Here is a 26,432-nt window from a genome sequence, read left to right on the forward strand (position 1 = left end):
AGCAGTCCATACAAATTTCTGAAATTTTCCATGCAAATTGCCCGTTTCCCAAATTGGGGTAACAGGCGAACAGAAACCAGCAGCAAGCAACTGAAAACTGGTATAAACTGTTATAAAAAGTCCAAGTTTCGAACCATTGATCTTGGAGTAAGCGAAGACTCAAACCAGATGTGACCATATTGTACATTTTTTGGCTAAAATGTTGCTTAAATGCACCTGGGCACACTGAATCTGACTTTGCATCAGTGATGCTCATCTATCTATTTTGTCCCAATAAAGAAATAAAGCTAGATGGGCATCACTGCTATTACGCCTGATATATTGCCTCCCAATATTGCAAAATAGCTACATGAGCATCACTGATGCAGATGAGCATCACTGATGGAAGTGAGCATCACTGATGGAAGTGAGCATCACTGATGGAAGTGAGCATCACTGATGGAAATGAGCATCACTGATGGAAGTGATCATCACTGATGGAAGTGAGCATCACTGATGGAAGTGAGCATCACTGATGGAAGTGATCATCACTGATGGAAGTGAGCATCACTGATGCAGATGAGCATCACTGATGCAGATGAGCATCACTGATGCAGATGAGCATCACTGATGGAAGTGAGCATCACTGAAGGAAGTGAGCATCACTGATGGAAGTGAGCATCACTGATGGAAATGAGCATCACTGATGGAAGTGAGCATCACTGATGGAAGTGAGCATCACTGATGGAAGTGAGCATCACTGATGGAAGTGATCATCACTGATGGAAGTGAGCATCACTGATGGAAGTGAGCATCACTGATGGAGATGAGCATCACTGATGCAAGTGAGCAAATTTTTTCATTCGATTTGGCCGCTTTCCAAACTGGGGTAACAGGCGAACAGAAACCAGCAGCAAGCAACTGAAAACTGGTATAAACTGTTATAAAAACATTTGGGCAAAAATAATAATTGGTATAAACTGTTATATTTCACTTTATGCATTTATACCTATTTGTTGCCGACAACAACAGCTTATGGCAACAACAACCTTTTTACAACAACATCCCTACGCAGCCAATCCAAATTTCCGAACATTTCCATGCAAATTGCCCGTTTCCCAAATTGGGGTAACAGGCGAACAGAAATCAGCAGCAAGCAACTGAAAACTGGTATAAACTGTTATAAAAAGTCCAAGTTTCAAACCATTTCGGAGCCGGCGGAAGTAAGCGGAGACTCAAACCTTTTGAATCCAAATTTAGGTGTTATTTTACAACTGGACCTGGGCACACTGAAACTGATCGTCGTTAAATTCAAATTTGACAGTTAAATTCAAATTCAAATTTGGCAGTTAAAATATTAAAAAAATTTTTTAAATTCTAAAAAAATTTTAAAAATCTAAAAAAAAAGTTAAAATATTAGAAAAAAATTTTAAATCTAATTTGAGACATGAGCTTTTGGTATTTTATCAGAATTTTGGTATAAATTTTATGAAAATCGGACGACTATATCTTATAGCTGCCATAGTAACGATAGGGAAAGTAATAGACAAAATTATAACTTCGTTGTTTTTCAACGTATTTTCATTTACTTTAAGACATGAGCTTATTTCAGAATTTTGGTAACAATATTATGAAAATCGGACAACTATATCATATAGCTGCCATAGAAGCGATCCGTAGATGTAGAGAAAATGTAAAGCTGGGAATGTATAACTGTAACTTTCAAACTGTAAACATAATAAGTATAGGTAAAATGTTATGAAACTCTGTTTAGTGTCTGTTTTCGGCATTATATTTATGATATAAATATGAAAACCAATCTGCAAGGGTATACAAACTTCGGCGTGCCGAAGTTAGCTTCCTTTCTTGTTTAAGTGTAATTTAGTTTTAGTTTTGGGTTGTTTTTTTGTGTTGTTTTCTGTTTTTATTGATTTTTGTTTTTCAACATTACATTGGGTGTGTGTGGATTTCGATCGTTTATATTTGTGTGCTTAGAACTATCAATATACGCCACCCGCTTGTTCACTTTTTATTTATTTATTTGTTTAATCATTATCATTTTTGTCCTGTTGTGTTTCACCCTGGGACAACGCTCTCCTTACGTGCTAAACATTACATTTGCTCCTTCCGTTCGATCGGCTTGGTTATGCAATTTACAATTGAAAATGATTATGACATATTTGCAACACATCCAATATTTAAAATGATTCTTTACGCTCTATTATAATAATATCGGTTCACTTCTAACGTATGTATTATTTATGGTGCATTGGGGGGGAGTGGGGACTAGGACGAGAGAAGAGGGTAAGCAAATGTTCTTAGCATCGTTTCATAAATGATACTTAATGGATCTAATACAACATATATAGATATTAGCGTCTCGTAAGCCGTTCGCTCGCTCTCCTGTTCAAACATTCAATTTGTAGTTCTAGTGTTGCCTCTAATTCACAAGTTTTATATTGTTTTTTTTTTTTTTGGCATAACAAATTTTCTCCAATGGTTTTTATAGTAAACTTCCATCTGAAAGGGGGATGGGAATTATTGTGCTTGGAGGAAGTCTTAACTTAGTTACATTTATCGCTAAATATTGAATATATGTGTGTGTTTCGGTCGTGAATGTGATTGAATCTGTGAGTTACCTTGCTAGGCTAAGCTTAACCAAGTGTCTACCAGCCCCAGGACTCGTCTCCCGGGATAGACATATACAAATAGCTTGCGTGTGTGTGTTTCGCCCCCAAGCCCACCATTAGCACCAACCTTGGGTTGCCTACGAGTACATATTGTGTAACATTGACCTTTGGCCACAAAATTCTTACAAGTTAGGAGCTCCGCCGCCGCCCCCCGGTGCCCATTATCAGTCCAGCGGCTTGCCGAAAAACAAAATGCTGAGCAAATCGTTGAATGACAACTAAATCTGTGTCGGACTCGCTGCCTGGGACGTGGAGGCAACGGTCGACGACAAAGCTGGTGCGGGTTCTCCACTGCTGCTGCTCGCTGCTGGGGATTCTTCTGCTGGCTGGCTGCCGTTGGTCTGACTGGTCGTTGGCGATTGCGGCTCCGTCTCCATGTCCCTCTCTGTCTCCATGTTGCACCTGGTATCGCTGACCACGGGGGGCATGGGTTCGGGCGGCGTGCAGGCTCCCTTGGGCCGCGGCGCCTTTGAAGCTGCCGCCGCTGATGTGGAGGCCTCCCCAGAAGCCTCCTCATTGGGTTCTTTATTACTGGACACACTCGTATCCCTCTTCAGAATGGCGAAAATGCTCTGAATGTACGATTCCATGGTTATCAGAGTGATCAGGCGCTTTTCCCGATCCTCATTTAGACGATCCTGGGCAGTCTTCTTGTTGGACGCCTTTTTGTTGCGCTTCGGTGTGGGTTCCAGCTCGTCCTCTAGTTCGGTCTCGTCATCCGATGACGGTATCGATGTCTTCTCCATCTGCTCGTCGTCGCTGCCGGCGGGTGTGGGCGGTTTGGCCGTGCCATCGGAAGTCTCTGGCTCGTTGCTGCTGCTTCCAACCGTCTCCATGGAAACATCCGCTGGCTTATCGGCGCCATCTACCTGTGCGAGGGCCTCGTCGCCGTCTGCAAGCTCTGCCAGATCCTTTGCTTTGTCCTTGTGGGGGTCGCGTTTTTGCTTCTTATTCGGGAATTGATCTGCTAATAAATAGAAATCAACAAGGGTTAATTATTGGGAACTAAATGAACAACGAGAAAATTTTATACACTTAAAACAAAATATATACTTCATTAGTATCTCTTACCTCTCTCCGACTCCTTCCTGAACCTTTCGCTCTTGTTTTGCAGCGCTCTCAGGGAACCTCGCAACTCCTTCCTGACCGAGGCGGGCACTCCGGTCGCCTGGGCAATGATTCGAATGGCAAACAGATCCCCGCACAGCTCGTCAATGTCATCCTTGGAGTGCATGCCGTAGTTGATGGTGTAGATCATGCGTGCCACCGGCAGCTGGGCGGCCACCTTGTGATAGTAAAGCTCCAGAAACTCGCGGACACATGCATCCTTGAGCATGCTGCGCTCGTCCCTAAGGACATTGTGCAAGTACTCCACCAGTAACTGGTTTTTCACCAGCAGATCCACGTATCTGGAAGGTAAGTGAGGATTATATCATTCACTTCTCTCCATAGGCATCCCTAGGATCACTTACTTGTGCGTAAGGGCATTGTTGTGGATGCCCACCCAGAACTTCGGAAAGTAGTTAAAGTGCAGCGGCGTCGACTCGATGGCCACCAGGCACTGCAGCTTCACCAGCGTGTCGTTTAGCGTGCCCGTGTTGACACACATGCGCATCATGACATCGATAAAGTCGTGGTACGGCCTGTAAAAGGCCTCCACCTGGGCGTCGTATTCCGCATCCAACCCGCGCGGCGTCAGCTCCGCTAGAGCTATGCACATCTGGACCATGGGTCGCGGCGGTCGCGGGGAGTTCTTGGCCCCAAGGGGCCAGGGCGAGTGCTTAGCTCCGCGACGAGGGAAGTAAGGTCCCAGGGGTCCAATGGCATTGGGGGCATTCGCCACAGACAGATGACAGTTGATCAGGATGGGGGCCAGGATGCCAATGGCCTCCAAGCTAGTATTTCTTACCAGCTCCTTGAGCACCTCCAAGGCCATGCGGCTAATCTCCGGCGAGTTGAAGGTGTTGAGCAGCGTGGCCAGCCGCTTGACTGCATCCGGGAGGGCCTTGGCCAGAGCAGAGTGCTGGTGCTGCTGGCGCAGGAAGTGCTGCTGCTGGAACTGCATCTGCTGGAGCTGCTGCAGCTGCAGGTGCTGCTGCATTTGCTGTTGCAGCTGCTTCTCCTTTTGCTGCGGCGTTTGAGGAGCCTGCGTCTGGCTTTGGGACTGCTGCTGCTGCTGTTGCTGCTGCTGCTTTTGTAGCATCTGCTGCTGCTGCAGCTGCAACTGCTGCTCTAGCTGTTGCTGTTGCTGCTGCTGCTTTTTCTGCGCTGGACTGTCCGTGCGGGTGCGCAAAGTGGCTAGGAGCAGCAGGAGTTCCCCTAGAAGGTCAAACAAATCTCCGGCCACATGGCAGGCGGTGGCCTCGTGGTGCATGGAATGTAGAGTGTGCAAGGCCTCAAAGCACATCTCAATGCCTCCGTTGAAGATAACCATAGTGCGATCCTCCTCGTTGTCCACTGGAAACTAAAAAGTTTAGAAAGAATTCTGGGTAAAAGCTAACAAAGATCTCTCACCCAGTATCTTCAAAGCACTGATCAGCGTGGACCAGGACACTCGCGCATCTAGGCTGCTAGTGTAGGACACAATCACTGCCCTCCGGAACTGGGTCACATCCAGCTTCTCCTGCTCACTGGCATCCGGATGACGGGTGGCAAACAAAGCCATCAGCTTGAACAACTCATCCACGGCGGCCGCATACTGGGTGGGATGTGGAGTGATGTTCTTGAAGGCCCATTGGAGGTTCTGGTGCTGCGACAGTTGGCGGGTTAAGGCGCGACTCTGCTCGCAGCACAGCCGCAGCAGACCGTAGTAGGCAGGCAGCATTGAACGATTGTAGGTGACAATCTCCGCATCGTCATGGTCGGCCCTAATAAAGGAAAACAAACAGGATTACACAAAGGACTCATCAAGTAAATATAAAGGAAATCCTCACAGTATATAATTAAATGCTATGTTGCGGGTAATCTCCGGGCAGTTGGCCACCTGGGCAGCATTCTCCGGACAGTCCACCAGCGAGTGATGCCAGAAGGTAAGCAAGGCATGCTTGTTGTGATGGGCCGGCACACTGGGCTCCGATAGCCTGGGATGGAACAGCTCCCACAGGGAGCGCATGAACGAACCTATCTGCAAGGGCAAAGGCACATTTAGTGGGGGGACATTGGAGGAGCAGAGGGGAGGGAAAGCTTGCCATTAGTTTTTCAGTCTTTGAAACCATACAATAGCTGAGCAGGTTGAAGTAGGCGGTCAGCTTGGTGGTGCCATGGGCTCCTATATCAGCATAGACCCGAGCGGGCCTCAACAGCCTTAGGAGCAAGGTAATCACCTGGTGCAGCACCACCTGGGCATCGCTGTTGATGTCGCTGGGAATATATGGAAATACGTAAACCAACATGATTCTTGGAGAAGCCATCGGGACACCTTGTGGAACCCCACTTACCGATAGCTATGTGGATTTAAAGCCAGCAGCTTGTGCTGCGAGTGAGCCCTGAAGTTGGCCCGGAAAGGCTGCGACGGCACCAAAGCCACCAGCAGGAAGGCGGCAGCTAAAATAAAAAAAAGCATGTTAACCAAGTGAGACGAAGAGTAGCTGTAGCTGCTTATACCATTCCTCACACGCGTGTTGTCATGGGCCAGCAGGAACTGCTCCAGCCACTGTTCCGCGGACTGGAGAATCCAGGTGTGCGCTATCTTGTTCTTGGTGGCCTGCAACGAAAGCCAATCGAGCACCGACTGCGGGCAGTACTCGGCCGCATCCCACATGCGCGGCAGTATAAGCTGGGTGAAGCAGGGCAGACCCACTGGCCCCGCCTGCGTCTCGGTGAGCAGGGTGAGCAGCTTGAAGAAGGGCGCGCACAGTTCCGTGTGCTTGGTCACCGAGGCGAAGAGCATGCCAATTATTTGCGTGGCCAGCCGCTCGTCCCAGCGGCACAAGGCGTGGATTAAATGCTTGGTCTGGTGCGGATTAATGCCGTCCTTTATTTGTTGATACAAAAATGGAAATCCCTACAAAATATATGCGAAACATTTATCACAAGAACTCAAGGACAAAAAGCTTGGAGTAGGGAATATAATCTTGAATTTTGGGATACGTGCAGGTTGATAGATGGATAGGTTGATTGTTGGAATGCTTAATGGATGGAATGGCTTAAACTGAATAGACAACGCTTTCCAGCTTTTTAAGAATCACCTTGCCGCCGGCAATCGCACTGAAGTCTTTAGGCGACAGCCTTAGCCGGAAGTCAGCGCCCCGGGATCTCTCCACCAGGCTGGCGCACAGGGCTATCATCTTGTCCAGGGAAGCGGGCCGCATCTTCTCCACCGACAGCGCCTCGTCCGATGAGTTGTCCTCGTTGTCCGAGCTGATGTCGATCTGTAAAGAAAAAAATACCTTCCAGCTTAGCAGAATCCTGAGCTAAAGACTACTTTGCAACCGAACTAACGCTATCCGTTTGCTTGTGGCCCAAATAAAAGTCCACCAGGCTCTTTAGTATCCCAATGCGTAGCAGGAACATGGCCTCCTCGTCTCCCATGCGCGAGAACTCGCACAGCAGGCTAAAGTACTCCGAGAGGTGGCGCAGGTGAGATCGGGCTCCGTGCTCCAGCAGCGAGATGAGCGAACCTATGAAACGGGTCACACACGAGGCCTGGCCAATCAGCTCCTTGTCGTCCTCATCCGTCTCCACATCCAGATACAGGTCCGCATGGGAGGCCCTATCGAGAAATCCATTAGGGGGGGCAGAGCGAAGATTTATTGAGTCGTCTTACCGCAGCCTTTGGATCACATGGACGACCAGGCGCTGGAACATTTGCCGCACCATCTGGTTGGGACACTGGATGAGTACCTGCACGGGCCAGAAGGGCTCCACAGACATGTGCGAGAGGAACCACTCGCAAGCCTCCTGGCTGGCATTGAACTGCTTGGTGAGAAGCTCCACCCAGGGCACCATGGTGGGCTGAATACAAAAAGGGTTAAAGAATGGATATTAATGTATTGGGATAAATCAATTTTTACGATATTTTCGATATGATATTTAAGACTTTTCCCTACGATATACATCCATAAGATTCAATGAAACACCCTTACCTTCTCCTTGGCGTGAATGAAGGTCTCGATAAAGAACGACACCGACAGCTTAGCGGCCATACAAGTGACGTCCGACTCCGATATCAAGGACTGGGGTATGTGGCCACAGATCTGCCACATAAAGCTAGGGGAAAACACACAGGGTTTGATGAGGTTTCTCAGGCTTCTCAGGTTTATTTTTTCCACTCACTTGAAATAGGTGTGCTCAAAGATGTTGCGATCCTGCAGGAATTGGCGGTTATCCTGCCAGATCCAATCCTCAAGCTCCTTATTTAGCAATGGACGAAATAGTTGCAGCTTCTGGGCAGCCTTCGATGTGGAGGGCTGCGGGTCGTTGCTGGCTTTGTTGTGGCTATTGTTGCTTGGCTTATGATTATCACAATTGGCTGTTGGCTTCTCCACATCCTCCGGGCTCAGTTCACATGTCTTAGCCGCCGTTTCTAACTTTTTCCGATCTTGTGCTGGCGACTCTTTCTTCTCTGAATCTTCCTCTTTAGGCTTGGCCTCCTCTTTGCTGTCTTCCTTAACCAGCTGCTCTTTCTCCTTATCCTTATCCTTATCCCCTTCATCTTTCACCTCCACCTCCGACTTGCTTTCTAGCGTAGTGGGCTCTTCAACCTCCAATTTCTCCTCTACGGTGGGACTGGGCGTGGGCGTGACCAGCAGCTCGGAGTGCCGGCGCTGCAGGTGCTCCGGCAGTCGCCGTTCGTAAAACAGCATGTAGGCGGAGTTGGTCTTCTCAAAGCTAAAGTCTAAATACTTTTCGGTCACAGAATCGTAGGTCTTGCTCTGCAACATGGAAACTTAATAAATCTGGAAGAAAGAGAAGAGAGATTTCCCCCAACTCACCGTCATCTCGCCACCAAAACACTCGGCTGCTATCTGGGAGGGATCAAAGGGCTTCACCTCGGCATCGTTGAACAGGAACCAGCGCTCGTGCGGATGGTAGCTGCTCTTCGTTCGCTCCTTGATGAAGCTGTAGTAGTGGCCGCCATCCGCAGTGCCCGTGTGTACCGTGACCCCCACTAGCTCGTACCTGCAAGGATTTACTCACATGGAACAAGATAACAGGTGAAATGGTTCCATTACTCACTCGTAGCACTCCTCAATGTCCGCATCTAGGGATGCCTCTGCCCTTTCATTGTCGTTCTCCTCGCCTCTGCCCGGCTCTGCCTCATCGTTCTCCCGCTCCCTTAGCCGCTTCTCCCGCTCCTCCTTGTACTGCTGCGGCATCAGGGTCTTTTCCACATAGTGGCACATGTTCAGCCTCAGAGGAAAGGAGAAATGCGTGTTGACCTTCTCCTTGAGCATGGTGACCATGTTGAAGGTGTAACGCATGGTGTTGAAACACAGGATCTGCGGCAGCTTCTTGAAGCAGGCCCTCTTCTCGGCTCGCACCTTCTTCCCACACTGCGAGCAGGTGTACATGTTGTCACCCTCCAGGGTGTCCTTCACGGTAACCTCATCCAGAGATTCCTGAAGGTTGCGCATGTCCGCCACCTGGCAGCGCACTGTATAAAACTCCTCGGCAGTGCGGGAGACATGGCCGCAGTCCAGGGACACAACATTGTTGCTGAGGGTTCCAGAGAACAGCCTCTTCACCAAGTGCTTCAATTCGGGAGTCATCTCCTCCAGCTTGGACACCAGATCAATGAAGAACTCCGCCATGTCCTTCTGCTCGCCCGTGTTCAGCGGCTGGTGGTCCATCTGGTAGACACGGCAGAAGCTGCGCGGATTGTAAGCCTTTCTCTCGGATTCCAGCAGGTAGGCAAACATCCTTTGCAGCTCCAGCAGCGTGGGTCCATGCTTCTGGGCCCCGAGTTGGGGAACCCTTAGAATTGCTGCCCTGGCCTGCGGCATCATGTACAAATGCTGGACACAAGAGGCCATGTAGCAGGTGGCTCCCAGGTTGGTCAATCCCACATAGCCGCATTCGGAGCGCCCCTCGTCGCGTGGCCAATAGTCCCAGGGATACGGCTGTTTGGGTCCCGACTTGTGCTGGGCCAGGAGGCGTCCATGGAGATAGGCATAGTTTGTGGCACAGCCCCTTGACAGCTCCACCAGCAGATCATAGGCAGCCGCCCGTGAGGTGCCCGACTTGCACTTGGGCTTCTGACGATCCGCCGGCGAGGGCATATCAAACAGAAAGCCAATCAGCTGCTCGATGAAGGACAACGCCTTGGGCGTGTACTTGAAGGAGGTGTCGTACTTGATCAGGTTAGACATGAGGTTGAGCAGCCCCACCAGTCCATCGTCCTGGAAGCCGTGTCGCAGCTCAAAGTAGTCCCGCGTGAGGATGCTCTGCGAGATGCTTTCGCACAGCATTTCGATGTCAATGTGCTCCTCGGCCACCATTTCCGGCGAGAGGGTGTCCACCAGTCGAGCCAGCAGCCAAAAGTAGTCCCTGCAGGCAGGTCCATACGGCTCCTTGCCCTCCTCAGAGAGTAGGAACTGCGTATGCTGGGCCCCCGAGCTCATCTGCTCGGCCAGGGGCAGCAAGGCTATGAGCTTGTGCAGCAGCGGCGCCAGCAGGAGGCGATAGCTGTGGGCATGGCCCAGGCAAATTCGATAGAGTCCGGCACAGATCTCGCGCCGCACAGCTGGCTCGGGATCCTCCAGTATAAACTTCTGCAGCCACCGACAGTGATCACCATCCGCCTGGGCCCAAAGCAACCTCCTGGCCTCCGCTGAGGCATGGACAAAGCTCACCAGTATGTTCATGGCGAACTGGATGAGCTGGGCCCGGCCCCAGAAGCCCGTGCGCAGCTGATGGAACTGGTAGGGAAACACCAGAGAGCTGGCCGAGGCCACTTGTTGCTGCTGGTGAACCTCGTCATTGAGTATGGAGGAGAGCCGCGCCAGGCACTCGGGCACCTCCATCAGCTGCAGCATAAAGCTGTATGGTCGCGACATCAGCACGTGTACGTCGGGGGAGTGCAGCTCCTCGAACCCCAGCAGCCAGATGATGCGCAGCAGGCTGGCGAGACAGTCGTGACGCCACTCGTTGAGAGCCAACTCCTTGGGATGCGAGCTCTGCTGCAGCTGACCGCCGCTAAAGATCTCGTAGAGATGCCGCAGGCCACCACACTTGACGAAAGCCTCGCTCCACTTGTTGTCCCCTCTCTCCATGGCGGCCAGCGGTGGGGGAGGAGGGGCTGGGGAGGGTGACGGCGGCGTCGAGCAGCCCAGGGGACGCTGCTCCTTTTCCTGCTGTTCGAAGGCTTCAATCTTTTTCTGCCGCTTGCTGTGCTGTTTGGGCTGGTTCTCCTTGTCGCCGCCACTGCTGCTGCTGCTGGCCTCCGTCTCCGTATCCTGCTGGCCAGGATTGGGCGTGGGGGTCAGCGGCTCCTCCTCCGGCTTGGCATCTGGCGCTGGTGCTGGCGGCGGCGGTGGCTGCTGCTCGTTGCTGTTACGCCGCCTGCCCATGGAGGACTTCTTCACGCGAATCTGCTCCACACTGCCATTGGCCTCGTTGCCTCGCCGGGAACTACTGAGAGCCAGGCTCTCCACAATGTGCAGGGAGTACATGAATTTCTGCAGGTTGTTGGGATCCAGAAGATCCTTGAACTTTTGCTTGATCTGCTTGCGCTTGGAGGCCAGCTGCTCCTCCTCCCCGGCAGCCTCCAGCTGTTCCAGTTCATTGAGATCCCCCAGAAGGCTTTTAAAGGCATCCAGAATGTGGGGATTGGTGGGCAGCATGGCCAGGATGTCCCACACGCGACGCGACAGCAGCTGGGCCTTTGTGTGATGCTGAAGATTTCCAGCCGAGATCTGGGGCTTCATGTCGCCCAGGGTCTGCATCAGGCAGAAGAGCTTCTCGAAATACTTGGGCTGCAGGAGAAGCACCGTGGGCAGGCACTCCTTTGGGGGGGGCGGAAGCATCGACGGATGCTCCAGGTTGGATTCCTTACGCCTGGCGCCACGTCCACCCAGGGAGACGTACACAATTTGGTTATCCTTGAAGCCGGCATCCCCCAGGCTGCGTTCGTCATAGTCCGAGGTCAGCTCCTGGCCCTGGGTAATGATGCGCAGCGGTCCATCGCTGAGCAGGAGGCCTAGGACGGGAGCCACCAAACCCGTTTGCAGGCTCTCCCACCATTTGGAGACCTCCGCCTTGAGGTCAGCTATCAAGTCGCAGGCATGCATCTGCAGCACGCTCTTTTCCGAGAGTCCAGCCTGCTGCAGGACAATACGCAAAGGCGGGCCCGCGCCCTCGTTTTTAAGGTTGCTGTGCGAACCAATACCCTTGCCCTCGATGGCCCAGCGGCGGAGATGGAAGGCATAGCGGCGCCGGAAGGTATCCAAATGAGTGTTTAGCAGGAGCAAACCACGCTGCACCCGCATCAAAGCGGTCTCATCATCGATACTAGAAGAGGTACAGAAAAAATAGAATAGAAAAATAGGAGTGTTACCCACTCACCTCTCCAAAGCTGTTGCCGTCTGCACCAGGTTGTCCATGCACTGCGACACAAACTCTTTCTCCAGGCGCAGCTGCTGGCCCATGTAATACATGTTGATGTATTGTATAGCCGCTAGTGAGACCTCATTGCTTTGGGCTCGCAGGGCAATCTTCCACAGGTGATACATGCCCACGGCACTGGCGCTGGAGGAGATCTGCTCGCTGTGCTTATCATACTCGGCCATGGCGATGCGAGCAAAGCTGCACAGCTGCTGGAACAAGCCCAAAGCCACCATGGAGAACTCTTCGGGCCTCAGCTCCGGCAGTTTCTTCAAATACAAATGCTGAAGTGCCTCCAGGCCCAGGGCATGCTGGTCACCCCCCTTGGCCTGGGCCTGCAGCCAAGAAAAGTAGCAATCGGCACACTCAGGATCATGGGCCAGCCACTCCCACAAAGCATCCAGTTGATCCAAGGTCAGGCGGAAGCTCTTGGGCGAGCCCACCGAGGAGAAGATTGAGGAGAGGAACTGCAGCCGCACAGAGACCTGGGTCTTGTGGGAGTACATCTGCGGCGGCTGTTCACCATTCTGGCTCGCTAGCTGCTCGGCATGGCGGCGGGCATAGTAACGTATGTTGTTGAAGAAGCACTGCATCATCCGGTGATTGCGCTCTGCCCACAGTGTCATCGAGTGGGTGTCCGAGGGTCGGAACTGCTGGAAGGAGGCAAACAGCTTGGGCAGCAGGCGGAGGCTGACTATAACACTCCTGTTGTTCGCCACATTGTACAGGCAGCCCTCGATGAACTTGGTACGCAGCTGGCGGTCCATGCTGAAGCACAGCAGAGTGGCCAGAGCCTTCTCCGCCTCCAAGGCCAGGGATTCACCCAGTTGACCCTACAAGCAAGTAGTTAACTAAAAATCTAAGGAAATTCAAGGGAGACTCACAATCTTATTGTCCTGTAGGAGATCCCAGAGCAGCGTGTTCCCCGGCTGGCACACGTCGTTCAGCTTAAAGGAGGGCTGCACCCCCGCCTTGGGCGATTGGTGCTGCTTGCCCGGACTCACTTCCAGCAGATCAACATCCGAATCCGACTTGGCCTTCGCCGCAGCAGCCACAGCCACGGCAGCAGCAGCGGCAGCTGCCACACTGGCCTGACGATTCATGGCCGCCAGGGTTTGCTGGGCATTTCCGGTGGCCGCCGCAGCAGCGGCTACGGCAGCTGCAGCAGCTGCCACATTTGACTCACCAGATTTCTGTAGAGCCATGGCCGATTGGGCCACCATCATGGCAGCAGCTGCCGCAGCAAACGCTGGTGGAACATCTCGGCGAGAGCTGACCAACTGGGCTAGCTCTTCCTCGCAGGGCGAGACATCTTCGTCATCAAAGTCGGCCAGGTTCTTCTCCGACTTGTTGCTCATGGGGGAGGAGTAGCTGCCGTCGTTCTCGGCGCCGCTAAGCAGTTCACTGATGTTGGTTTCGATGGCACGGATGTAGGGTCCTTCACCCTGGAGATGCTTGAGGACAGCGTCTGGGACCAGCTGGCTGCTGGCTGCTCCATCGCTGCACTCGTCGCTATCAGCCAGGAGCTCACCTTCGCCATCACCCTCAGCATCACCCTCACCATCGGCCTCATCGCTGCTGGGGACATCCTCGCCTCCATCCCAGATCTCCACCAGCTCGTGGGGTAGCATCAGCTGCTTGCTGGTCTTAAGGCGGCGCCGCTTGTTGCTGGTCTTTTTCCGGCTTCGATGCAACTGGAGTTCCAAGGCAGCCCGCGACTGCAGCTCCTCCTCGCTGCTGGTGTTGTCGATAATGTTGACAATGCGGTTGTTTCTGGAGGGGATTCAAGGGGAACATCAGTATTATGTGGTGACTCCTGAGGAAAATAAGATTATACATACACCAAGTCCACCTTGGCCAGGTCCTCAGCTCCTAGAGAGTTGCCCTTCTCGGTGGTGGGATCACAAATGTGTCGCCTATGACGCGCCTGCTTGCACGGCGTAACCCCATCTATGGGACTCTTTTGGCCAATTCCAACTCCTCCTCCACTTGCAATACTGCTGTCATCGGCCACATGGTCATCCTCCGTATTGCTGCCCTCGATGCTGCCGCTGTCCGAGCTCGAGGCGGTGACATTGGAGCCCAGCAGGTGATCCTGCATCAGGTTCATCTGAGTCCGCGAGCATTCCCTTGACCACAGCTGCTTGGTCAGAGCCGAGGCAATGTAGATGCTCTGCTCGGTGTGCTCCTTGGGATCCATGCGGCAGAGCAGCGAGTAAAGATGCATGGCCGGACGCGGAGCCAGATTTTTGACCAGCGAGGGCAGTATATCATAGATGGTCTTGGAGCAATGCTTCAGCTGTGTGGCCTGCCATATGAGCTTGATGTCCTCCTCAGAGATTTGGTTTTCCACGGCCAAAAAATTGAGCAGGACATGGGCCTGCTTCACAATCTCCACATGCAGATTGGGACCAAAGAGATGCTGGACTATATGGTTTTCAGTCAGCCAGTTGGCAATGCGCTGGCCAAAGAGTTCCACCTCGCTCACCGTTTCCGTGGTGCAGATTTCGTTGAAGAGATTGATGTGGGCATTGATTTGGGCCATGCCTGAAATTATTGGGAATTATTAGGATCTATTTATCAGCAGCTTCATTTTCGGGCATCTTACCTGCCAGCCTCATGGTCAGAGTCGTCGATGTAAAGTACTTAAAGGCCAAAGCCAAACCCTCGGTGTCAAAGTTCACCGTCACATCCAGGGGATCCCGCATCGAGGACCACACAAAGTCCGCCATGGCACGGGTGGCGGCTGAGCGTAAACTTTGGTCCGACAGCTTGCACATATACTGCAGGATGCGACTGCGCAGCGGCACAAACAGCTGCGTGTTGCAGTGGTAGTTCAGCCAGAGCTTCACGTTTGAGATGGCGGCGGTCATCGAGTGCGCGGTGGATACCGGCAAATCGGGATGCTCAAAGCAAAGAGACATGGCCCCAAAGCCACCCGAATTGCAAAAGAGGCTTACGTTGCGCAGCAGGTAAATGGGCAGGTCGTTGTCATGCAGATCGCAGATAAGGGCCAGGTGGTGGGCCTCCTCTGCCTGCAGGTCGTCCAGGCGCGAGTGCATGCCATGCTTGTGGGCAATATACAGCGGGAAGTTGAGGAGGAACACCTTGGACACCAGCACCAGCAGCTTTTCCACCTCGGGCAGGATCCAAGGCTCCTCGGTGTACTGCAGATGGGGTTTATGTGTCGGCGTCGGAGGCAGTGGCGGCGGAGTGCTGGGACCCACTGGAGTGTGGGGCTTCTTAGTCGGTCCATCGCCCGAGCCCTGGGTCTCCTCGATGCCGGTCGGCTCTTCTTTCTTGCTCTCCTCCTGACCTGTGGCAGCAGCATCCTTGGTCGCCTCCGATTGCGAATCTGCTTCATCACGCTGTTGTTGTTGTTGCTGCTGCGCCTGGGCCACCACCTGGGCCGCGCTAGCCGTGAGCCTTTTGTAGTTGTCGATGAGGTGATCAATGTGCTTCAGGTGCTGTACCGTCAAGCAGATGAGCGACTGCACCACCAGGTTAAACCTATCGTAGTTCTTGGTGTCCCGGTACAGGCACATGCACTGGCGCTGCGGCCAGGACTGAATGTAGTTGAACGTCGTCTCGATCTCGCTCTTCAGCAGCAGCTGGAATTTCAGATCTGAACTGGCCACGCGCACCTCGTCTGCAAAGAGAGAGGAGCAGGAACGAAAAAAGGGGGAGAGAAGGGGGTCTGTGAATGCGGGACACTTGCCGATTGGCGATTTTCACTTACACAGTTCGAGGAGATTCTGGAAGTCGGCGCACACTTCGCACATGGTGCTCCTCTGGCGGCACGCGCACTTCGTTGGAAACGGATCGAGTCGGGGTCGGTGTACGTGCAGGACTCCTCCGCGCTATCTAGGAGTCTAGACTCTAGACGGGGGAATCGCTGGCCCTGGCGCTGGCCGAGTCTCGTCTCGTACACTTGGACGCGGTGGTATTCGTTGTTCGCTCGGCTCGCTCCCGGCGGTCGTGCAATGCCATTTAGGATGGCGCCCTCGCTCTCACCACGAAACAATGTTTTTCGGCAACAAAAAAATGATAATTCTACACTCGGACATATATATGTATGAGCCAGAGTTGGAGCGAAGAGGCAGCGACAGAGTTGTCGCCCTGTGTGGAGATATGTTTGCGTCTATCGGTTATCGCCAGCCGGCTATCGATGGCGGTATTTTCGTCTCGGGCCCATGTGTTCAGCCAAACGGTCACACTGCCCACGCAGTCACTAATCCGCCGGCGAAAAATTTTGTTTACATGCTGTTTACTGACTGAAAACCCATAGCGCCCGTCCACCACTGCCATGGAGGAGATCCCAATGGAGACCAGCTCGCCCACGGAGTCCAGCTCAGAGGTGAACTTCAACGCCGAGGAGGAGAAATCCCAGGAGACGCGTTCCGCCGCCGGCTTTTGCTACTGGTGAGGAGGGGAAATGCTTGGCTTGCTTTGTTTGCCTCTCACACTGATAAGCCGCGATTGTTTTTAGCGGGAAGGAGCGCAACCTGAACATTGTGGAGCTACTCTGCGCCACCTGTGCGCGCTGGGTGCACGAGTCGTGCGTCTCCTACCAGCTGGGCAAGGGTAAGCTGCTGCCCTTCATCACCAACTATGTGTTCGTGTGCAAGAACTGCTCGGCCACCGGGCTGGAGAGCTTCCGGAAGAGCCAGGCCAGTAAGTGACCGCGAAGTGACCTGTTTTCTGTCCACCTTGTTATTTATTAACCCCATTCCAATACCATCCAGCCATTTCCCAGATGTGCCATTGTGCTATCGCCAATATGCAGCAGGCGGCTGCCAGGGAGGGCAAGCGACAGACCCAGTTTAGCAAGGACAAGGAGATCATTCCCTACATCGAGCAGTACTGGGAGGCCATGACCACGATGCCCCGGAGGCTTACCCAGTCCTGGTACAGCACTGTGCAACGGTCCCTGGTCAAGGATGTTCAGACGCTGTTCACCTACGAGGAGCACTCGGAGCACGGCTCTATGTACGGGCTATTCCACCAGGATCTGCGGATCATTAAGCCCAACTACGAGAGTATGAGCAAGAGTGGCGCGCTCCGTCTGACCGACGATGGCTACACACAAGGTAAGTCCAAGTGAAGAGGTTTCAGACAGGGCAAACACCGGATAAATTTTAGTACCGATTAAAGTGGTACTAATATTTTAACCGCACATAGTAGTCGGCTGGCAAAAACGCCAACCGGCCAAATTGGCAACACTGGTCGCCCAGCTGATTTTCGCACAGTGGGGTCGGTTTTCGTTCGCTTTGCGAATATTTACGCTATCCTCGAGCTGTTTATCGGCCGTTCCGCATCGCACACTCTCCGCAAACAAAACAAATCTCGCTCTCCCCATTCGCTGCTCTGTTTCGCACGCTCTTTCGGTGCTGTTTTGGCAAAGTAAACAAGCGGAAAGGGGATCGCACACGCACACACACTCACGCTGGCAAGGGGGAAGAGAGCGAGCGAGCGAAGAGAGCACATCTGGCAGCCCCACGTAGTCAGATTGTGGGCGGGGTGGGGCTGGCATAAGCGCTCAACGCAACTTGGCTCATTCATTACTAACAAATACGAATACGAATCCGAATAAATAAATAGTTACGCTATGGACACCACTGTTGTAGGCCTGTATGTGTGTGTTTAGGTCTACTGGGCTTGGATGTGTGCGCTCTCGGTGGAATTGATTTTGATTTGATTTGATTTTGAGCGCGGCGCAATAGGAACACTCCTGGCTCCGCCAACTGCCTACTTGTGTCCTGTCATGGCGTCATCGTTTCCGGAAGAGGAGTGTAAGCGGTTGCCTCGAACTTTGCATAGTCACGTACATAGCTGGTAACTAATGCTCCTCCCTTTTTCTCGCCGCTCTCTAGCTGCCCTTGCCAAGAACAATAGGCAAAAGCGTAAGTTCCCCGGCACGGACTCCGGCCCCACGGGCAAAAAGGGTCGCCCCAGCTCCGACATCACCGCCAACGTGAAGCTACCGCCGCACGGCTATCCGCTAGAGCACCCCTTCAACAAGGATGGCTACCGCTACATACTAGCCGAGCCCGATCCACACGCTCCCTTCAGGCAAGAGTTCGACGAAAGCTCCGACTGGGCCGGGAAGCCCATTCCGGGCTGGCTGTATCGTACCCTGGTGCCGCATTCCGTGCTCCTGGCACTGCACGACAGGGCGCCGCAGCTGAAGATTAGCGAGGATCGCCTGGCGGTGACTGGAGAGCGGGGCTACTGCATGGTGCGAGCCACCCACTGTAAGAAATCTATGATAAATCTTCTCAAGAAAATCGTCTATAATGGAATATCATACCGTAGCTGTCAACAGAGGCTGCTGGTACTACGAGATCACCATCGAGGAGATGCCCGAGGGGGCTGCCACTCGCCTTGGCTGGGGCAGGGAGTACGGCAACCTGCAAGCTCCACTGGGCTATGACAAGTTTGGCTACTCCTGGCGATCCCGCAAGGGCACAAAGTTTACAGAGAGCCACGGCAAGCATTACAGCGATGCGTACGTAGAGGGAGACACCCTTGGGTTCCTGATCGAACTGCCCGAGGAGTCGGCCCTGGATTATCTTCCCAACACATTCAAGGATCGGGTGAGAAGAAATACACTATATATTTAACCGGTTTGCGTTTTCTGCTTGCTCAAAGGGTCAAACTCGCTAATTAACCCATATTTATGATAACAGAAATTCCCTTCAATATAATTTTGATTAAATCTCAACCCTTTGATGCTTCTTTACAAAGCAACCAACCCTAAGTTTGCATTCATCATCTGTGTCATATTTTACAGCCACTGGTCAAGTTCAAGTCGCATCTGTACTATGAGGACAAGGACAAGATCAACGAGACGCTTAAGAATCTGCACATCCTGCAGGGCAGTCGCATTGAGTTCTTCAAGAACGGTCAGTCGCAGGGAGTGGCCTTCGAGGACATATACGCCGGCAGCTACTTCCCGGCCATTTCGATTCACAAGAGTGCCACGGTCAGCGTAAACTTTGGACCCGCCTTTAAGTATCCCGAAGTTCTCGTCGAACACAAGGCAAAAGGAGTAAGATCTCCCATTTTAAGCTTAAGAAAACAATAATTAATTTATGTTTACCCCTATTCAGATGCACGATCGCGTTGAGGAGTTGATTACGGAGCAGTGTCTGGCGGACACCCTTTACCTCACTGAGCACGATGGACGTCTGCGCCTGGACAACATGGGCCTATAGTGGGAGGGGTGAAAACTGTAGATTGTATAGGTTTTTAATTATATTTGAGTTTTTTGCAAGAGAATATATTTATTTTTTTAAGCGTATTTTCTTAATAGGCGAGGAAAATAAATGAATTAAATTTCAAAAATGAATTGTTTGTATATAACCCTAAATTTATATTATTTTAACTTAAGGAAACACCAGATATCGAGAAGAAAAATCTGGCATAATATATCGACAAAAACAATGCAGATCAAAGTGAAAATACGATTAAAATTGGTTCCATATATATTTCACTTGAATTGAATTGAATTTAAAATAATAGTTTTTATACCATTTAAAGGCAATTATCATTTTAGAGGTTTGCAATACAGTGATGGAGTTTCTGAGTCAGAAATTCGGACTCTATAAGATATATATCAACAGCCGACGATTCGACGTACCGATGTTGGCTTCATTTCGTGTAAATAATAGTTTCCTATCTTATAAATATGCACGAAAACTTAACTTCCTATACAGAACCTAGATCGGTGGCCTCATTTAATCCCATCCCCAAAAATAGGCAGTCACATCCTTTGCTTTCTGTTTTATTTCCTTGAGGTTACTTAAAGGCTTTGAATTTAGAGGCACTGTAGGGTATGTAGAAGGCACTGCTCGGCACGAACTCAGACCGCGGATGATGCACTGCCGCCGATATGGACCGTCCCGTCGATGGTGTGTTACTAGAGACGCTGGCTAGTCCGAAGGGATGCAGCGTTGATCGGTTGGAGGAACTGTTGCTGTGGCCGTGACTGTTGTGCCCGCCGCCGCCGCTTGAGTTGCTCTGGCTGGACGTGCCCGTGGTGGTGGCCAGCTCCCTATGCCTGCCCAGATTCAGCGAGGGCAGCACAATTGCGTTCTTGTTGTTGAAGAAACGACTGGCGGCCATGGGCATGTGCCAGGCAGACCGATTGCCCTGGTGGGGCAGGACAGCGGACTTGGCCTGGTGCTGTTGTTGCTCCTTTTGCTGCACCTGGGTCAGTTGAACGAAGCTGCGGTTGTTGAGCAATCCCCGAAAGCGCCGGTTGGTGTCCAGAACGTTTAGAATGGGCGGCATCCGCAGGCGGGCTGAGGACTGTGTCGTGGCCGAGATGGGCATCTGAGGTTGGTGCTGCTGACTGCGTTGTCGCTTGAGCAGCTTCACCGAGACGGAGGTGACGCGCAGATCTCTATCGAGCAGATCCACTAGCTTCTTCTGGCTGGGACGCAGATACGGACGGGACATAGGCTGATGATGCCGCTGTTGCAGCTCGGCCGTTGGCGTAAGGAAGCCATCCTCCGCCTCCTCATCGTCCTCGTCGTCTAGGGAATTAAGACTGAGATTGGATATCGAGTCGATGTCCTCCCTCGCCTGGCTATCGAAACTGTGGTGACGCATCGGGCGCGTCCTACGTCCCAGCAAGCTGGGGAACTTGCTCTGCCAGTCGGCTATCTCGTTGCGCAGCTCCGGCTCCTGCTCTGGCAGCGGATCCTCCCCGCTCAGCAGCCGCTCCACCCGCTCCCAGTCCAGCAAGTTCTTCTTGATGGCGTCGTCCGCCCACGGAATGGAGCCCACCGAGCTGCGATCGATGCTGCTCGAGGAGTAGGGCACATCCTGCAGGAATTCCGCGTCGTCCGGGTCCTGGTCCTGGTCGTCCTTGTCCGGTTCCACTGCCACATCCGTTTCGTTGTTGTTTCCCTTGTCCTCGATCCGGTCCTTGCAGATGGACGTATAGAGCCCGCCGCCCTCATTGTCCTCCACTTCGGCTGTGGCATTATATCCGAGATCCGTTGCGAAGTAGAAGCGTCTGTCAGAGGACATCAAAACTGGATCCGCAAAACGAGCTGGACTCGTTTTGCCTTCTCTTCCGTTCCTGCACCGCTTTCTTCCGCACTCGCAAATCCCCGTGAGTGTCCTGCGAATGTAGCTGTGGATGTGTTCCCCCTCAAAATCGATGCCGCTAAAGGCGGCGAGAGACAATTGTTGTGTTGTGGCCCATTCCAGTTTGGCTTGTTATTTATTGTCCCTTTGTTGTCCTGTTTCCACCACCGATGGTGGACAAGGCGCAGGCTCGGCGGCGTTGCCAGCAGCAAGAAAAAATAACGGACGCTTGAAAAATAAGTGTTGGAAGGCGGCTAAAAAAATATGTTGCATATACGGAGTGTATCTTAGGGGCTTCAAACTGAATTCAAATAAAATCGGAAAAATATAAACAAGGAAGGCTTTGTACATAAATAATAGGAAGAATAATAAATCAATCAAGATATCCTTGGAAAAATAAAAAGCCGGCTCCCTTTGCATTCCCTGATATTTTCCGACATTTTCGCTCTGTGCTGCCACGGTCACACTGCGCACACACTCCCAAAAAAAAAAAAAAATCGAAACGAAACGAAGCAGACGAAGGAATCGGAACGGGACTCGATTTGCCGGGTGTGTGAGGACTTTGTGAGTGGCGAAAGCAACTCATTGGGCAGTCGGCACAGCACGGAGCAACATGTGGCACGAGGCGCGCAAGCAGGAGCGCAAGATCCGCGGCCTGATCGTCGACTACCGCAAGCGGGCGGAGCGGCGTCAGTACTTCTACGACAAGATCCAAGCGGATCCCACGCAGTTCCTGCAGCTGCACGGCCGGCGCAGCAAGATCTATCTGGATCCCGCGGTGGCGGCCGCCGGCGATGGAGCCGCAATCATGCAAGTGATATTGAGTTGGAGCTTAAAACCCTCTACGTTTCAGGCTTTGCGTTGGCTGGAATGACTAAAAGTGCTTCCTCCTCTTTGCAGAGTGCCTTGGCAGGGTCAACAGGATAACCTCATCGATCGCTTCGATGTGCGCGCTCACCTAGACCACATCCCAGCGGTAACCAAAAGTGGTGGTGATGGAGCAGAGACAGATTCAGAGCTCACCGCCGAGGAGCGACAGCTGAACTATGAGCGCTACCGTATTCTGGCCCAAAATGACTTTCTAAATGTCAGTGAGGACAAGTTTCTGCACCAGCTCTACCTGGAGGAGCAGTTCGGAGCCAATGCCCAGCTGGAGGCGGAACGCAATCTAGCAAAGAAGAAGCAGAAATCGGGGGGAGCAACCATTGGCTACTCGTACGATGATGCCGGCGATGCAGCCACCATTGGTCCTCAGCCCTTTGGAGCGGCCAGTTCGGTGGCAGCTGTGGGAGGCGGAGGAGGAGCAGCATCAACAGCAGCACCAGCTGTGATTGCCAAGGGCGACAAGGGCGAAGGCTCCGACGAATCCGATTCTGACATCGATATGGACGTGTCCATTGACATTTGTAAACTGGACACCACCCAAGCCCACGAACTTAACGCCTGCGGCCGAAATTACGGGATGAAGAGCAACGACTTCTTTTCGCACTTGACCAAGGATGCGGACGAGGCGGATGCCTTGCGCATCGCCCGCGAAGAGGAGCAGGAAAAGATGCTGCTGAGCGGACGCAAGTCGCGCCGCGAGCGCCGGGCTCAAAAAGAGCGGAGGATCGCAAATAGACCCTTTAGTCCGCCGAGCTACGCGGCCAAGGAAGATAAGGACAAGAAGGCAGGCGGCAAAGGCAACGACAAGGACAAAGAGGAGGACAGCGACTCTAGGTCGCCCTCGCCTGCCGACGCGGGCCCCGAGAAAATCACCTACATTACCTCATTCGGCGGCGAGGATGAGATGCAGCCGCATTCGAAGATCACTATCAGCCTGACGAAGCCCGGCCTGACCTTGGGTGAGTCCTGCATTAATGCCAGCAGCGGAGCGACCAGTGGGGCGGCTGCCGCCTCCTCGGTTTCGTATGCCCAAAAAGTCAAGGATAACCTGGACAAACTGAAGATGATGAACGAGTCGGCCAAGCGCAACAGGCGTCGCTCTCGCTCGTATTCCCGATCCCGTTCCCGCTCCAGGAGTGCCTCTGGCTCCAGAAGCCGCAGTGGCAGTCGAAGACGAAGTCGCCGCAGTCGCAGCTACCACAGAAGAAGCAGGACACGCTCGCGCCGCCGCCGCAGGTTCTACTCCAGGTCAAGGTCTAGATCCCGGTCACGGTCGAGATCCAGAACCCGCACCAGGTCTAGATCTAGGTCACGTACCCGCTCGCGTTCTAGCTCCTGGAAGCGCTACAAGTCTCGCAGCCCCAGCTACAAGCGGTCTAGAAAGCGCTACTCCTACTCCTCGCGCAGCTCCAGTGCCAGCTCCTACAGGCGGCGGAGTCGCTCCCGCTCGCACTCCAAGAAAAAGGTGGCACCCATGTCGGCAGCGACAGTGGGGGGGTATTGCCTAAGCACCACCACTACCACGACCACATCTACTGTGAAGATGCTCCAGCAGCAGCAGCAGCAGCCGCCTTTGGTCAAAGCTGCTCCTCCCATGATTAGCTATCCCCTACCATCGCGCGTGCTTAACTTGAACCAATCGGTGACAGCAAGTGCTCCCGCTGCTGTGCAACCGCAGGTGGTGGAGCCACCACCGCCACCGCTGAAGCGCTACTACGGTCGCAAGAGAGCCAATGATACTTCGTCCTCATCATCGTCGGGAGCGGAGGCCAGCGAGGCCAGCGACAACGAGGATCTGCAGCAGCAGCAGCAGTCGGGCAAGCGAACTGAGGATTCCGATGAAATGGAAGTGGACACTGCGTAAGTTTGTGCTTCAGCTGCAGAGTGGTAAAGTAGAACCGCCAAAGAGTGTCCCCTCCCCGCCCAAGATTGTGTCCATCCTGTCCAGCTACTAATGCTGTGCTCTCTCTGTTTCAGGTCAGAGCGCTCCCATGCTCTCCAGCCGGGCATGTCTTCGTCAAGCAGCACGGGTAATCAAACAGGCAAATATAGTTCTGCTACCGAAACCAAAGTCAGTAAGCAAAGCCAAGTGTCTCATGCCCCACCCAACTGGAGTACACCACAAAATTCACGTCTCAGCCTTCCGCAATCCGCCATCCGCAATCCAAGCCAAAGAGCAACAGTTGGGACCCCACCAACACCGTGTTCTCGTTCCATCCCCCAACTATTGACGCTACCATCCCTGCCTGTCCAGTCCCCTAGTTGTGTTCCGTGTCCCTAGTTTATCCTAATGCCAATGCAGCAATCCAGTATATGAAAGATGCGGCAATGCAATCAAAAAGTTCATTTCCCACCCCTTGAAACTTGAAAGTTGGTTGAATCCTGCTTATCCACGTCTTCTTTTTTTTCTTGTTGCCAAGCTGAGAAAATTGAATAATGCAAAATTTATGATGTATCAGGGAAGAACATTTCACAGACTTTAGAGGGAGATTCTGTGTTTTTTTTTTTTTTTTTTTGAGGGCTCTCGGAGATTCCCTATAACTTTTATACTTCTAAATATGTTGAATACAAAATTTAACACAAAATTGTTTAAATGTTGTAATATTATAATGTTTTAAATTTAATAAGGTAATTTTGCCGTTTATCTATAACAAATATTTGAATTTGCTTGAGTAGATTAATATAACTAAATTAAAGTTTTTCATATACCCTCCTTAGCATGCAGCTTGACTGAAAGAAGCAAGGGTTACACCACATTTATTGTATATAAAAGAAAATGTACTTATTTATTTATAAAGCTTAAAAAAAATCCCTATATTGTTCAGCAATACTGATTGCTGCAGAGTATGCATTGGCATTAACAATTTCAGTGGCCGAACCTTGCTTGTCCCTTTAGTAGTTAGTCAGTGGAAGTCACACAACGTATTGAACGAACCCAACTTCCCACCACACTTTCGACAGACCGACCCTGCTCCCTTTGATATCTGAATCTCGTTTCGGCCTTGCTAAATATCCACATTGTGACCTTTACAGGGCTCTGGACATCCCAGCAGTGGAGGTCGCCCCAATCTGCGCGAGCGGCTTAAGCGAAAGATGCAAAACCTGCTGAACCGGCAATGTAAGCCCCCCGGAGTGTAGTGTGATGTTCACCAAGCCCCTGCTTTTATTTTTCGGAGTAAAATACTAAAATTCCTTTTTTATTGCAGATAAAGCCGACAAGCGGGCGGAAATTGAGAAAACGGAACGGGAGCGACTGCAGCAACAGGAGCGAGAGGACGAGATGCGGGAGCTGGCGCTGAAACTGCGTCGAAGGTGAGTATTGTGGGTGTGGGTGGCTCTGGCGGCCAGTCCTCTCACATCACCATATTCACAGGCGTCGCGAGCTACGCCACAAATACGGCACGCCCTCCAGCGGAAAGCTCTCTGGCAGTGAGGCCGAATCGGTGGCATCGGAGAGCCAGCTGGCCAAGTCCTCAACTCGTCGCAGTCGCAGCAGATCGCCAAGTCGCCGGCGCACTCCTCCACCGGATCCGCACAGCAGGCGGAGCACCAGCCGAACGGAACGGAGGCGACGCACAAGAACGCCCAGTCCCAGGTACAACCGGAGGCAGCGTTCCCGCTCCAGGAGTGGCAGTCGCGTGGAACGGAAACGTCGTTCCCACAGCCGGCGGCGCAGTGGCAGTCGGGATCGCCGTCGTTCTCGCAGTCGGCGCAGTCAGTCCCGGCGAAGGAGACAGCGGGAGCGCAGCATGGAGCGGAATAGAGAGCGGGAACGATACAGACAGCAGTACCAGCAACAGCAGCAGCAGCACGAGCGGACGCGGGGACGGGATCGAGACCGAGAGGCCGACTACGGCCATGGCGGCAGCGGTAACAGTGGTTCGTCAAATCGGGGACGGGTCGTCATATCGGCCCCACCAAAGCTCAAGAAACTGGTTGACTATTGACCTGGCGCAGTGCTGTGAAGGAGACTTTTTGTACTCACTTGATTATACTCTTGATATTCGCATGATTGTTTATAGCCATAGGAATCTTTTCTAGAGCGTGTGCTGCGCTAACTGTTGATTTTGGCCCCAATAAAGTAATTTAAGTAATAACTGATTCGATTTCTTTGCTTTTGATGGCACATTTTTGTACGCTTATATGCAAATTTTAATAATATAATAATGTTTACTTAAACATTCCACCTCAATCCCAGAAAACTCTGTCAAAAGCATATTTCCGTTAAAAAATTTT

The 26,432-nt window shown here is 52.2% G+C and overlaps 4 protein-coding genes across 9 annotated transcripts; 2 read left to right on the plus strand and 2 right to left on the minus strand.

Moving 5' to 3' along the window:
- Window positions 1–2,413: 2,413 nt before the first annotated feature.
- puf (ubiquitinyl hydrolase 1 puf) lies at window positions 2,414–16,093 on the minus strand. Of its 2 annotated transcripts, none has more exons than XM_017164954.3 (20): window positions 15,952–16,093; window positions 14,821–15,861; window positions 14,054–14,759; window positions 13,097–13,985; window positions 12,174–13,045; window positions 8,847–12,119; window positions 8,603–8,789; window positions 7,944–8,542; window positions 7,754–7,877; window positions 7,435–7,622; window positions 7,110–7,380; window positions 6,857–7,039; window positions 6,273–6,672; window positions 6,107–6,212; window positions 5,858–6,029; window positions 5,603–5,793; window positions 5,184–5,536; window positions 4,142–5,126; window positions 3,741–4,078; window positions 2,414–3,633 (listed from the first exon to the last, which is right to left on the minus strand). In XM_017164954.3, exons 1-20 carry the CDS (start codon window positions 15,992–15,994, stop codon window positions 2,888–2,890), a joined length of 11,667 nt encoding a protein of 3,888 aa, XP_017020443.1. In that variant the 5' UTR covers window positions 15,995–16,093; the 3' UTR covers window positions 2,414–2,887. The 2 variants fall into 2 exon arrangements, with proteins under 2 accessions (XP_017020443.1, XP_017020442.1); XM_017164953.3 differs by having other exon boundaries at window positions 2,414–3,636.
- Window positions 16,094–16,492: 399 nt separating this feature from the next.
- ash2 (Set1/Ash2 histone methyltransferase complex subunit ash2) lies at window positions 16,493–19,493 on the plus strand. 2 transcript variants are annotated; one of them, XM_017164955.3, is made up of 7 exons: window positions 16,493–16,634; window positions 16,702–16,886; window positions 16,958–17,302; window positions 18,086–18,466; window positions 18,528–18,808; window positions 19,006–19,263; window positions 19,325–19,493. In XM_017164955.3, exons 1-7 carry the CDS (start codon window positions 16,519–16,521, stop codon window positions 19,427–19,429), a joined length of 1,671 nt encoding a protein of 556 aa, XP_017020444.1. In that variant the 5' UTR covers window positions 16,493–16,518; the 3' UTR covers window positions 19,430–19,493. The 2 variants fall into 2 exon arrangements, with proteins under 2 accessions (XP_017020444.1, XP_017020445.1); XM_017164956.3 differs by lacking the exons at window positions 16,493–16,634; window positions 16,702–16,886; window positions 16,958–17,302 and adding an exon at window positions 17,697–18,004.
- A 489-nt stretch (window positions 19,494–19,982) lies between these two features.
- Window positions 19,983–21,617, minus strand: LOC108073302 (uncharacterized). The gene has a single exon (XM_017164859.3). The coding sequence runs from the start codon at window positions 21,249–21,251 to the stop codon at window positions 20,013–20,015; it is 1,239 nt and encodes a 412-aa protein (XP_017020348.1). The 5' UTR covers window positions 21,252–21,617; the 3' UTR covers window positions 19,983–20,012.
- Window positions 21,618–21,764: 147 nt separating this feature from the next.
- Window positions 21,765–26,293, plus strand: LOC108073445 (CLK4-associating serine/arginine rich protein). Of its 4 annotated transcripts, XM_017165068.3 has the most exons (6): window positions 21,769–22,121; window positions 22,212–24,056; window positions 24,174–24,267; window positions 25,230–25,314; window positions 25,403–25,508; window positions 25,570–26,293. In XM_017165068.3, exons 1-6 carry the CDS (start codon window positions 21,925–21,927, stop codon window positions 26,141–26,143), a joined length of 2,901 nt encoding a protein of 966 aa, XP_017020557.1. In that variant the 5' UTR covers window positions 21,769–21,924; the 3' UTR covers window positions 26,144–26,293. The 4 variants fall into 4 exon arrangements, with proteins under 4 accessions (XP_017020558.1, XP_070143641.1, XP_070143642.1 ...); XM_017165069.3 differs by lacking the exon at window positions 25,570–26,293 and having other exon boundaries at window positions 21,765–22,121; window positions 24,174–24,271; XM_070287540.1 differs by lacking the exon at window positions 25,570–26,293 and having other exon boundaries at window positions 21,765–22,121; window positions 24,174–24,238.
- The last annotated feature ends 139 nt before the right edge of the window (window positions 26,294–26,432 follow it).

The sequence above is a fragment of the Drosophila kikkawai genome, chromosome 3R (genome assembly GCF_030179895.1).
Source record: "Drosophila kikkawai strain 14028-0561.14 chromosome 3R, DkikHiC1v2, whole genome shotgun sequence".
Taxonomy (NCBI): Eukaryota; Metazoa; Arthropoda; class Insecta; order Diptera; family Drosophilidae; genus Drosophila; species Drosophila kikkawai.